This window comes from Ylistrum balloti, unplaced genomic scaffold, assembly GCF_031769215.1.
Source record: "Ylistrum balloti isolate Yb309-2 unplaced genomic scaffold, AGI_CSIRO_Ybal_v1 Utg370208, whole genome shotgun sequence".
In the NCBI taxonomy this organism is placed as follows: domain Eukaryota; kingdom Metazoa; phylum Mollusca; class Bivalvia; order Pectinida; family Pectinidae; genus Ylistrum; species Ylistrum balloti.
Genome location: NW_026782179.1, coordinates 168,291 through 181,334, shown reverse-complemented (window position 1 = coordinate 181,334; position 13,044 = coordinate 168,291). Strand labels below are relative to the sequence as shown.

The window sequence follows — 13,044 nt, the reverse complement described above, 5'->3', positions numbered from 1 at the left end:
CACTAACTGGCTGTAGAGATGATTTGCTGACTGCTGGGTTGATTAGTAAGGTGCTACTGACAAACTACACAGGAACATAGGAATGTTTGTACACAATTTACCAAATTGGCACTGGCTATCCAAGAGGAAACAGCTGTCAATATGTGCAGGTTACATAGTCAAAATAACAATACACAACTCCAATAGTCAAAATAACATCAAGGCACGTGTTCAGTGAAAATAAAGATGGAGAATCCATGTACATAATAGCAACACCATGCATGACAAATTCTTATCACTCATCAATGGTAACATAATACATTTTGTAATACCTGGTAAACATGCAATTAATAACCAACAAGGAATGAAGTAAATTAGAAAAAGGTTAGAAAAAAAAAATTTGGGAGGGGTGAAAGAAGTCTTAAAAGTTGGGGGGAAAAAATGAATATCACTTTTTTACCTAGATAGCTCTTGATTCTAGAGTTTGTTTTTTGTGTTTGGGGAGTGGAGGTGAATGGAAACAAAGTATTAATGCATCTGATTTGTCATCAAAATCCTGAGGATTTACTCCTCCACAAACATCTTTTGTGCACTATCAGAATATGTTGCAGATGATTGTATATTTAGAGCGAAAGCTCAGATATATTGGGTTACTGTTGTAGTTACTCAATGTTAAGTATGTAGTAGCAGCCATATAGTCAAAAAATACTGTTATATTGCTCAAATCAATCTGTATATATGCTGAAGGAACATGAGGCGGTAGCTATGGAGATTAACTTCAATCAATACCCTGTCTGCATATTGGTTGAGTGAAGAAAGGCTTTAGTCACCAAGGAAATGATGACCACTGGAGATATCAATATGTTACCGTCACCCTTCTGTCACCTAATAATGTCATTTCCTTAATCTTTTATTGTATGTTATAATTAGGTATAGCACAAATATTCTCATTTTATACCACTGAAGTGTAAACTTCCTTTTTATTCAGAATCATAAACAAGATAATGGCTGAACAGAAGAGAATTAGTCTTCAAGGTTAGCCAAAGACTACGCCTATACGCTAGCATACAGAAACTACATGTATGGGACATGTTATTATCAACAGCTCTTGAATCATTTCTTCTTCCTGGTCTGAATTTAGAAAATGTGTCTTTATTGTACTAACTGTATAGTCATGCTGATTTTACGACTTTTCCATTACAGATCTTATTTCAGTTGTCTGACCTCAACCAAAATATTTTGAAGATGTTTTCTTGTTGTTTGTTACAACTTTGGCATCTAACTCTGAAGTTGGCTGGGTCACTTCAGTATAAGATCATAATTCTTCATTTTTTTTTTTTGTATCATCTTAGAAAAGGGAAAGGAAGTATTTCCTTAGACTTGGTATAGGTAGAATTACATCTGAAAATAGACAAGTTTTTCTTAGATGATATATATTGAAGAACACCTGTGTCCGGGATACAGACTTGAAGTGTAAATGGAGATGGTTGTCGCTGTGATGATAAACCCCTGACATAACTGATAATGCTATCATACATATTGTGTATGGCATATTTATATGGGGAGACTTGCCCCGATAGTTTCATTGTTCCAGGTTGTAGCTATAACATATCCGACACACTGAGGCTAGCATTTGAATTCTTCAGGCGAATTATCTGGTGAATGCCTCCTGTGTTGTAATCAGAGGCTCAGTACATGATGAAGTAATAACAGGATCAGACCTTAGTCTTACATGTCAGGTATATAGCATAGAGGCACATTTCTCACAAGTCTTACAAAGTTTTTCATGACTTGTTGCTAAAACGTTATTTGTGTTATCTTTGCACTATGTCTGAAATGATGGACTGTAAGGATATTCTGTGGTGAATAAAGACCAAGATGAAAAGGAATGGGTCTCTCCTTTTGTAGTCAGACAAGGAAGAGAAAAAAAATGAAACATTCCACAATGAATTAAGAATGACAGGAAAAGTTTTATGGCAACTCCTAGATTTATCTGAGCTGTGAATGGTGTCTGTTATTGTAGTTGACACCATTTTCTTGTGTGTCTGTATAATATACAGTTACACTTACACATTAACAAATATTTGAAGCAAAGAAAAAATAAAACAATTTAATGAAACTTTAAACTGTTTTATTCAGTGTCTGTTTTCTTTGATAGCCCAGCACTGGCCCTTGTTTAAATCGAATAAGAAACATGCGAGTCAAAAAGTTGATTAATTGGTTCAACATCATTGCAAGATACTGCAGGGAAGATAATGATTACTTGGCTGAATATAAATGCAGTTTACACGAAGATGCAGGGTTTGTGTTTGTGTATAAAACATGCGTTCAATTTGTAATGTACTGGTGTGGCGGTATCACTCAGGGATGTGAGTCGTTCAACTTTCCCTCAGGACACTGACAGGAACAAGATTAAACAACTTGTTGAGCACTTGAGAATTGTTTTCCTGTTGTACTTGTAGAGGTGAATCCGGAGCTGGAAAGACAGAAAACACAAAGAAAGTTATACAGTACTTGGCCCACGTCGCAGCCTCAAACAGAACTTCATCTAACCGTTCATCCGTCTCCAATTTCCACATCCCGGTATGTATGCGCTTGTAGCTGGTGGCTGTCGCTAGCTGTTGAGTGGCTGGCAGGGTGTGGCTGGGTGGTGCCGGACATCGCCAGTCCGGCCCCACTTCTATATTGATATGATGCAGCATCTGTAGCTAGCTGCTCCAGTCTGATGTGTTAGCTTGTGTCTGGCTATACTAGATAGTGTGCTATTTGATAGAATTGTTGTTGTACACCAGCGTAATCTGTATATACTCACTATTCTGTAGATGTGAGCTTATATTTTTGTCATCCTTATGTCAATGGGTCTTCAATCTTATGATTTCGTGGAAAAAATATTACAAAAATGGGTGTTGTGCCAAAACCCATATTTTGGCATGGCTAATAAAGAAGAATCACCAGAGATGATTTCCAAAAGTCAAATTTTTTATATGAAAGTTTTTGTTTATTCAATTTTAGTTTGTTGGGGTTTTTTTTGTTTTGTTTTTTTCCCTCAATTTAATTATCTATTTTTTGTTGGGTTTGTTTTTACAATTTTTTTTATGTAAATTTTTATGATGTTAATAGATTGATATAAGGATGTTTTACTTTCTTTTCTGTGATATTGCTTCATCTGTCTGAACTTTGGGATCTGATGAGTACATTTCTAAGGATATATTTGTAATATGGCTAGATTTCTAAGATCAGATTTTCCTTGATTAATGATTACTGTGATGAGTGGAGATGTAAACCATTTTCTGAGATATGAGTCTGTGTAGGGAATCATTCTTGTATACTGTAAAAGATTAGGGTTTGAAAATTATTTGAAAATATGTAACATATTGTAATGATAAAAGACTTGTTGAAAGTCTGATGTTCTTACTTTAAATTTGATGGATTTTATGTGTAGCTAGAACATAAACTTGTAGGTAGCTAGAAACATTTTCTTTACTGAAATAATGCAAAATGCACACTTCCTTTGGGCTAATTATGATAAACTGGTACAGAAATCAAACCAGGAGGACTAGTATTCTTTAGGTTTACTCTCTTGTTTGCCTTGTTATCTCATCAGGAAGTTATTCACCTCTATATTATGTTTAAGTGTAAGTTGATTGTAGGATCCCTAAGTTCAGATGTGAAATTACACTGAGCTGAAATAACTAGTGGCAAAGACATTATTGGTGCGGTGGGGTTATGCATGTCGATATGGAATGGCTAAAACTCGTCGTATGTGTTCTTGTGTACAAAATTGTGGCTTTTGACATATACATGCACTCTTTAAAGGACAAACTTCAAAAACAGGAAGCTGAAATTCTGATGTAGGGGGTGTTACATAGTAAGATCTAATTTAGTGGACCTTCTTGTGTTTCCTTTCTGATTTCCTGCTTCTGTTTGAAGTGACTCGAGGATGTCAAGGCTAGCATTTCAAGTACAATGTACTTCTGAAAATATGTAATATTATGTTGGTATTTACTCTGTCACAGAAATGATTTTAGAAAAGGTCTTTTTCATGCTAATTACCAACATACAAATTGTTGTTGAGGAATTTGAAGTCCTTTCTTTTAATTGATGCTTTTATTTAACATTTTTCATTATTTCTGTCATAACTAGCGACCCTAAAAAAAAACCCAAATAAACGCACACACATTACAATACTTATGATAATCTCTTTACAGAAGTGTGACTAGTTTTAACATTTCATTTTGTCTTTTTTAACTTCACAACTCAAAAGCCAAACACAGATCGTCAAAGTGCTCTCACACTGGTAGGTCACGTAATAGTAATTGTAAATGAATGTTTTAACCCCAAAAATCTTTCTAAAACAAAACTTACCAAGTGATAGATGCACATGTTCCTAAAGTAACTGATTACAAATAATATCTTCCCATACTTTCTTGTTTGATAATATCGTTATTGAAGGTATTTTTACAAATGCCTGTACTCAAGAGTCAAGTATGTTAATGTTAATTGTGCATCTGTTACAAATCAGATAAATTTAATATCTGTAATCAAAATATAAACAAAACCTGTTTGTGTATAAGGGCGTGAATTTACCATTGGTTTGTCCCTAAGAAACCCTCGAGTAATTAACATGCTTCTAACCAACGTTGTTGCAGTGTGTGAAAAATAATTGCATGGAGATCAGATGATTGCATGCCATTTATGTTTACTGTGTTAATATATACATGTAAAAAATTAAATAAGGACGTAATTAAGGAAACAATAATATGAAACATTCAATATTTCTGATCTTACATTGTACAGGGAGGTAATGTGTTTGTACAGGCAAGTAGTAATGTTTATAAATACTCTTTCTACAAATATGGAATGATCAAATTATCTGTTAAAAAAATATTTACAGTTTATCAAAACCTAATTATTAGATTATATACATCTGTAAATATTACTCTATAATTATCTGTCGAAAATCTTGTTAATGCATGAGAGTCTGGCTTAGCGAGCTATAGTTTGCGCTGTGTGCTAGCTAGGGAACTAGGGATGTCGCTTAGAACTATTGACTGCATTCTATTATCCTGTATTTCAAATTTTTTAAGAATGAAAATTAACTTATTTTTACATCCTCTTTGAAAACAGTATGATAAATTAATAGATTTCTGAAATTTGTCATGTATTGTGAGTTTTATGGTTTTTTGTTCTTGTTCTCATTTCTTATAATAACATTGTTTCTTGTTAAGTTTAAAGTTGTTTTCGGTAAAATATCGAATATATACTCTATGGTCAAAAGGGTAATTTTCTTCCCAGTATAATTATGCTAATACTTAACTGTCATGCTAGTTTCTGAAATAATTTCTATCTCTAGTCATTATTTCATTATAAAGATAATATATATCTTGTAATGAATCAAATGTAGATCTATGCATGTGAAAAAGCATGAAGTTTTACTGGTTTTATATGACCTTTGTACGACCTTTGTTGATTTCTGTTGAGCCATTGCCTAATGAACTGTCTCTTCTCCATTGTGGGACACACTGTTCAATAGAGCCATAAGGACATAAACCTTGTAAGTACACATGTACTTCATACCCATCGTTTTTGTTCACGTCACACAAGCCATGTTGTCATAGTAATGTTTCGTCTTGTCTGTTTTGTTTAGTAATTTTGTTTTTGCGTTGTTTGGTGTAACATGTTATTTGGTGATTTTGAATACTCATCTAGTAAACTGCATCAGAATTAGATTTAAAGCCATTTGTTGATGAGGTACTGGGAGGTGTATAGGGATAAATAACTATAGGAATGATTTTTAGACTGTGTGGTTTTGGATACTGGGGTGTTATAGAAAGTAACAAAAATAGAGCATGCTTCATACCATGTCTAAGAACAACATGGAAAGCAGGACTACTAACAAGTAGGTTTTTTAGTTGACTCCTAGGAAGAGAAATGATATGAGGAAATTTTGATAAATCATTGGTCAGTTGTTTTATAGACAGTGTCAACAGTCTGGTTTTTATGCTAAAGTACTCCGACTAGACTTTTAATGACTGTCCATAAAACAAAAGGATATTGAATTTCCAAGTATTTTTCTCTAGATAGTAAAAGTATATGTAGCCAAGATCAATGGAGATGATTTCTTTGCAATGGTAAGTAAACAGAGCTCCTAGCAGAGTAAACTGGAGTTCTGCACTAGAACCATGCCTGGTAAGGATGTTTCCAAACCAATTCAAGAGTTGTGGAGACCGACCCGGTGCCAGGACATTGATAGTGTTAATTCTATATAGACTATACAGGAAGCATGAACAGATGGAAGAGATTTATCCAGATAGTGTTTATTTAAAACCTATACTAACTATCCCATTATGCATGCGGAATTCTGAAACACACTGTTATTGAACATGTTGATCTGTACACTGATCATGTCCATTCACTGGTCACAGCTCTCACTATATTTAAGGAATGTTGGTACTGACCAATGTCATTATCACACTTTTGTGATCTTGTTTATACTTCACCATCATCTCGCACTTTAATGTGAACTCCATGAACTCTCTTGTACAATGTATTACTTTGTACAGTCAAGGTCATTGGGTCAAGCTAGTCTTGTTACATCTGCAATACTGTTTGACTGGAAAGTAAGCCTTGTTCCCAAATTTTCTTGTGATTGTCCATTGACCTTAGACAACAAAAAAAGATATGTATTTCCCATTGCTGTTGAGGCGTATTGGATGATGTGCCCATTGATTTTTAAGAACTAAGTGGTTGATTTGTCTTTTGACCTTTGACAGCAAAGTTGACCTTGGCCATAGAATTGATTAAAGTAATAGGTATTTTCTATTGACACTGGACAACAATGTTGGGTCATGTATCCGTTGACCTTTTACAAAAAAACAGGTTGACATGTCCATTTACCAACAAATTATCTTAGGATTTCCCATTGACCTTGGACGAAGATAGGATTTAAATAGAAAGATCACTCTAAATATCTTATCCATTATGTTAGAGTTCTTTCTGAAACATTGATGTTCTAACAACTGATTGTGTTTTTTGAGAGTTACAACTGATTGTGTGTGACCTTTAAGGTAGGTTAAATTCCTTCTGAAATATTAAGTTGGATCTTTCTCTAAACGTTCTATGGAGATGGAATTGGTCTGCTTGCCTGCTTCAATACCTACATCAGTAGGTGAGGGGCAATTACATGGTTCCACTGGCCATTGCAAGGCAAGGTTATTAAGTGTCGCACACACAAATAGCTTTGCCATTAATAATGCATTCATGCAGAATTAACACTTTTAAGTTGATTTCCTGGTTATCGTATCCAAGGGAGGTAATCAAGCTTAATTAATTCTGTAGTGGCCAAACAGACTGATGATTCCAGTACAAGGATCTGAACACTCGACGTCATTATTAACATCCATTTAGATACTGCTGGTCATTTGTTTTACTTTATGATGCATTCTTCCTGTTAATTAGCCCATAACTCATTTTACTGCATGCTTTTAACAATTATGTAATTTTAATAAGTATTTCTGTTAATATCTAAAGATGTTAGACATGTACAGGAAAGAAAAACTAATTTGATAATCACTCATAACTCAGTCTTCAAGTAACTATAGAGCAATTAAAAAATTTCTTAATAAAATCACACCATTTTTAGTTTCAATCTATCCTATTCAGTATGAAAAGGATCTCATTTTTAAAAGATATTTTTGCATTTTGTTTTTTGTTTTGTTTTACTGTGACTTGAATGAGTAATGTTTCCATTTTATAGGGCGAATTAGAAAACCAGTTACTTCAGGCTAACCCCATCTTGGAAGCTTTTGGAAATGCAAAGACTATCAAGAACGACAATTCTTCCAGATTTGTAAGTTATCACTCAAAATTTGATCAAGTGTATATTTTTAAATAATAATATGTAAGGATGCCTATGTGATATATATTAATATTCTATTCAATATGAACCAATTTTTGATAAAGGTTTTCTGTATTTTAGGGGAAGTTCATCAGAATCAACTTCGATTCATCTGGCTACATATCTGGAGCTAATATAGAGACATGTATCCTTTCCATCGCTAATGTTGCACCATGGCATGTGGTCAATTTTCCTTACTGCAGGGTGGACATAATAAACATTTATTACTATTGGAAGTACTGTACAAGTGGTTATATAATGAAGTTTTGTAATATATCACTATTCATAGAAAAAAATGTGACCGTACCACTTAACTTCATGAATCATCATTAAATAGCAGCTAAGGGTAAAAAAGAACAAGTCATCTTACATGTAAATTTAAGTGGGCTTTTTTATTTCTTGATTTGTGTGTTCATGATGATATCTATGCATTGCAATATCAGAATTTATTACATAACTTAGAAAATGATTGAAAAAAAAGAGAGAGAGATGACTCACTCTTTTGTAATTTGACAGTTGGTCTACCTTTATATGTAAATGGTTGTGTGTAGAAACTGAAGGGTTTGAAAAGACTTGCAATTCTTGTCATATTAATGATTATTGTGTGCAGAAATACATGTAATTCCATTAAGGGTGTTTTGTAAGTACTTCATTGTTCCTTCACTTACTGAAGATCTTTTGGAGAAATCTCGAGCTATCAGACAGGCTGAGCAAGAAAGATGTTTTCACATCTTCTATCAGTTCCTATATGGAGCCACGCCTCATCAGAGAAGTATGTGGATAAGTGATACGTTTGTTCCTTCACAATTCAGGAACAATAAAGATATTGAACCCCGCCACAACCCCTTCCCACCTCCGCCACCACCACAAAAAAAAGTATTTGAATATTCAGGAATATTGCATACTAGTATATTAATTGATTTTCTCAAAACTCAGTATAATTGTATGGCTAGCCAAATGCTTTTTGGTGACTTTGACCCATTTAGTTTTCTACATCTTATCTCATTACTTTATGGTCATGATCATTAATCCTTTGTACCCATATTTGCTTTCTTCATAATCCTAATTAACTGAAAGATAGTAACCCATAATTTCCCATTATACCATCAAAGTCCCTGTTACGTCATTTGGTGTCTGTGTAAAAATCCTCTTTGCTTAGTCAGACAACCTGGCCTCATTAGTTTACTGTTAACTCCTATTTACTTGGTCAGGTACCTTAAATTTCTTTTTCGGCATCCTCATAATGTACCTTACCTCCTCCTTGGTACTAGTATAACTAGTATGAATATGCTTATCAGTGGGAATTACGGGAAGAAAATCTATACTACTCATGGATTTAATATTTCGTTTTTTACTTTATACATACACGGATTTGTTGCATAGTTTATCACCTGTTGTGGTGTAAGGCTGAGGTAATGACCTACCTTGACAAGTTAGGGAATGAGTCATACTACCACAGCTGGTTTGTACAGTAGTCTGGCTAGACAGTCTAGCATTATTGTAGTACACGTCCCACACCTGGATCATGGTCATCCATCATAAGGCACTGATTAATATGTCCTAACATTTTACATTACTGTTATATGTTCATACTTCATTTCTTGCTTGTCTGATAACAAAATTGAAACATTTGTTTTTTAGAATAATACAAAAAAAAAATACATTGAGAAAGAAAAAGATAATTTTGCCCCAAGAAATAGCCATTATTATCGTCGCGTGTATGTGAGGGTGTATGTGTATGCGCATGCATCATGTATGTGTATGTGTGCATGCATGCATGTTCAAAAATGAAGAGATAACTAAAATATATCGCTGTTTTTCAGCCTGGTTGAGGTTTTTTTATCAAACTTTACTTGATACTTGAACCTTCAAGTAAATTCAAAGTTCATTTTGTTTCTTGACTTTGGCCATAATGCTATTATTCAACAAACAAACACCAAAGATGAATTTTAAAGGACTTAAACAGATGAAATGTCCTGAATGCGACATACTTAAAATCCTATCTGGTTATGGCAGCAGGCTACTTCTGGTTTAGGTTTTCACAGTTTTAACAGTACCATATGATAAAGTATAGTTACATGTGTTAGGGTACATCTTTGCCTGGAATCCTTTCAAATTCAAATTTATATATTACACCACATTTTTCAGTATCTGACATTATTGGGTTAAATTTGGAGAAAATATAAACAATAAGATAACAGAAAAAAGGGAACATGTTACAGTGAATTTAATAAAGAATTTACATTGTGAGATTTTATGCTTACAGAGGAGTTTTTATTGGAGGACATTGGCAATTACCGTTTCCTGACTCATGGCAGTGTGCCTGTCAGTGGAGTGGACGACACTGCAGAATTCCGCCAGACTGTGGAAGCTCTCACCATCATGGGCATTACACCTGAGGATCAGTCGGGTAATACTTCACTCAACATGTTTAGAAATAATTGGATTATCTTCACATTTCTAAAAAGATTATTTAACAAAATTTCATTAAATATGACGCAAGTATTCCTAACAACTAGGGTCTTAAAAAGAAAAAAGTCATAAATATTTTTGCATTTCTAGCCATTATGAGAGTGATATCTGCAGTCCTGCTGTTTGGAAACATGGTCTTCAAACAAGAGAGGAGCTCTGACCAGGCAACCCTTCCAGATGATACAGGTAAAGTCCAATTTCTTGAGGATAAACCTACTTTCTTAGACTTGACTTAAATTTTGAAATTTCTCAACAAAAAAAACCACAACAAAAACCGGTCATTTTTAAAATTTCAGATATATGGTTTTAAAACCATTAAAATATCTTGGTATTAGTCCCCAACAAGGAACCAGAAGGGGCTATATTGTTCTGCATTGTGTCTGTCCATCATCTTCTTCCTTCTTTTCGCTTTCCCTATCTTGTACACAACTAATTACAGGGACTTTATGCTTGGGAAATGGTTTCACCTTGGTTGAACTTAATACATTGGATACAAATTACTTTAGTGAGGCAGTATGATGTCAAAAGTAGGTCATTCTGGTCTTCATTTTGACCTTGACCTACATCAAAGAAAAACCTTGTCCGTGCCCTATATCCTATACAATGGAGCTTCACACTTTGGTGTGTCATTTGTCAAATGTAGGTCACTCTGACATGAGTGACATTGGTCACATTGGTGACATGAAAAGTTACTACTGATTGCAATCAAATGAAAAGTTGATCAACAACAGGTATACATCAATGATGATTTTTTTTTAAAGTATTTCAGGTCAAAGGTTGAGGTACAGTTTGAAATATGTCACTGGTAACTAAGTGTGTTGTTATGACATAATGAAGCATAATTAGTTGCAGTCAATTGAGAAGTCCTCTGTCTAGTGGTCAAAGGGGGAAGGTCAAATTTGATTTTTTTTTTATATTTCACAGGCAAATTATTGCCTGTATAAAGCAATGAACAAGACTTCATTTTGAAATGTAACAATCAAGTTTTAAGTCTTGACACAATGTGGGGGCCCTTCCTAATATTTGTCAGTAATCAATATTTTTGGGTTTTTTTGTTTTTTTTTGTTTTGTGGGGTTTTTTTTTCAAAATTCATAAACAAAGGGAAAAACAGATGAAATGTTATTTGTTATTTTCATTTCTATACCAGTTGCCCAGAAAGCCTGTCATCTGCTTGGTCTTTCGGTGACATCTGTAATACAGGCATTCCTTCGCCCCAGAATCAAGGTAGGCCGGGACTATGTGACAAAGGCCCAGACCAAGGAGCAGGTGGAGTTTGCAGTGGAGGCCCTGTCTAAGGCTTGCTACGAAAAGATGTTCAAATGGCTTGTTGTCAGGATCAATCGTTCACTAGATAGGACTAAGAGGCAGGGAGCATCCTTCATTGGCATTCTAGATATTGCTGGTTTCGAAATTTTCAAGGTGTGTATAAGATCGGAGCTTTTATTTACTAGGATTCATATTTCAGTCTTTGCTGCTGTATTCTTTCAATGTTTAAAATTACCTCATTTTCAAGTTGATTTGTTTCATCTATTGTATTGCCATTTTCATAAATTTATTTACCTGTAAATTGGGATGAAAAGGGATTGTTATGTTTTCAGAAGTTTTGTTTTTACAAACTTTTGTGTACTATCAAATGTGTAATAGTTTTAACAAGTATTATTTGTTTCATTCTGTACTATTATTGCTAGTGAGAGGCGTAACATGCTGCATTCTCTCTTCCTACTGCTGATTTCTCATTAGGAATAGTTTGATATTTGTATGTACACATTATAAATGGTCTGCCACTAAAGCAGGTCTAGGTGAATGTGTCGTTTTTGGCTGATGTCCATCTCTAACATTTACAAATCTTCAGTGATGTATTATTTTAATAGATGCGTAAATTTTAATATTCTGCTATATATCATTTTACATCTGTTGTGATGAACAATATAATCGGTCATAGATAAGTGTTTTGATATTGTGTAAATCTTAAGATTGAAAATGGTATGTATTGCTTTTTAAAATTAAGGTCACATTGTGTAGTCCTGTTCAAAGATTAGTTTGCATAATAGCTGGTATGAAGAAATATTTAGAGCATATAAACATTTTAAATCTAATGTGCCTGCAAAAGCAACAAAAAGTTGTTAATGTTTTAAATGCTTGTATATTCCAAAATGTACTTTTATTGATTAATTATCAGATTTTTGAAGAACAATTTAAACTCAGGGGCTTATTTTCATGGCAATACCTTTAAATAGGGGTTTTTATTTTAATGAAACTGGCTGGATAATTATTACTCTCTTGAGTTCGGTGCCTGACCCTGTCCATCTATTAGTAATATAGCTGCTGAGATGTGTTAGTTCCTACCCTATAGGTCAACTGATACATAGTGTATAACTGGTAATTTTTGCGGGTCAGAATTCTCTTTAAAAATGATTGAATTATATTTTAACAAAGATTTCATTCTGGATCTAAAAAGGACATCTTTTACACACATCTGATTATTTCAGAAAACTTTAATGTACTCCAAAAATACCATCCTTGTGATGATAACTTGCTGTGATTTATGAATCATTTTTCAGTCTATACTTCCACAAGTGGACTAAAAATCTCCTTAAATTTCTCTTGTAAGGTTTTATTTATGTTGGAAATCACATGTGTTTGATCATCTACCATAGTAGACTGTCAATGGAACACACTTCAGTTATCAAAATTT

At 33.9% G+C, this 13,044-nt stretch overlaps 1 protein-coding gene across 12 annotated transcripts in view; it reads left to right on the top strand.

The window, feature by feature from the left end:
• The window catches only part of LOC132551601 (myosin heavy chain, non-muscle-like), a 51,311-nt gene that overhangs the window by 14,565 nt on the left and 23,702 nt on the right, over positions 1-13,044 (top strand). For 5 of the 12 annotated variants that reach the window (XM_060215768.1, XM_060215764.1, XM_060215763.1 and 2 more), the window contains exons 4-11: positions 2,442-2,562; positions 4,244-4,276; positions 7,736-7,828; positions 7,958-8,021; positions 8,550-8,648; positions 10,143-10,286; positions 10,439-10,534; positions 11,497-11,768. In XM_060215768.1, coding sequence (XP_060071751.1) covers positions 2,442-2,562; positions 4,244-4,276; positions 7,736-7,828; positions 7,958-8,021; positions 8,550-8,648; positions 10,143-10,286; positions 10,439-10,534; positions 11,497-11,768 — 922 coding nt within the window. Of the gene's footprint in view, positions 1-2,441; positions 2,563-4,243; positions 4,277-4,776; positions 4,798-5,512; positions 5,534-7,735; positions 7,829-7,957; positions 8,022-8,549; positions 8,649-10,142; positions 10,287-10,438; positions 10,535-11,496; positions 11,769-13,044 lie in introns of all 12 variants that reach the window. The other 7 variants (XM_060215772.1, XM_060215770.1, XM_060215765.1 and 4 more) reach the window with 3 other exon arrangements.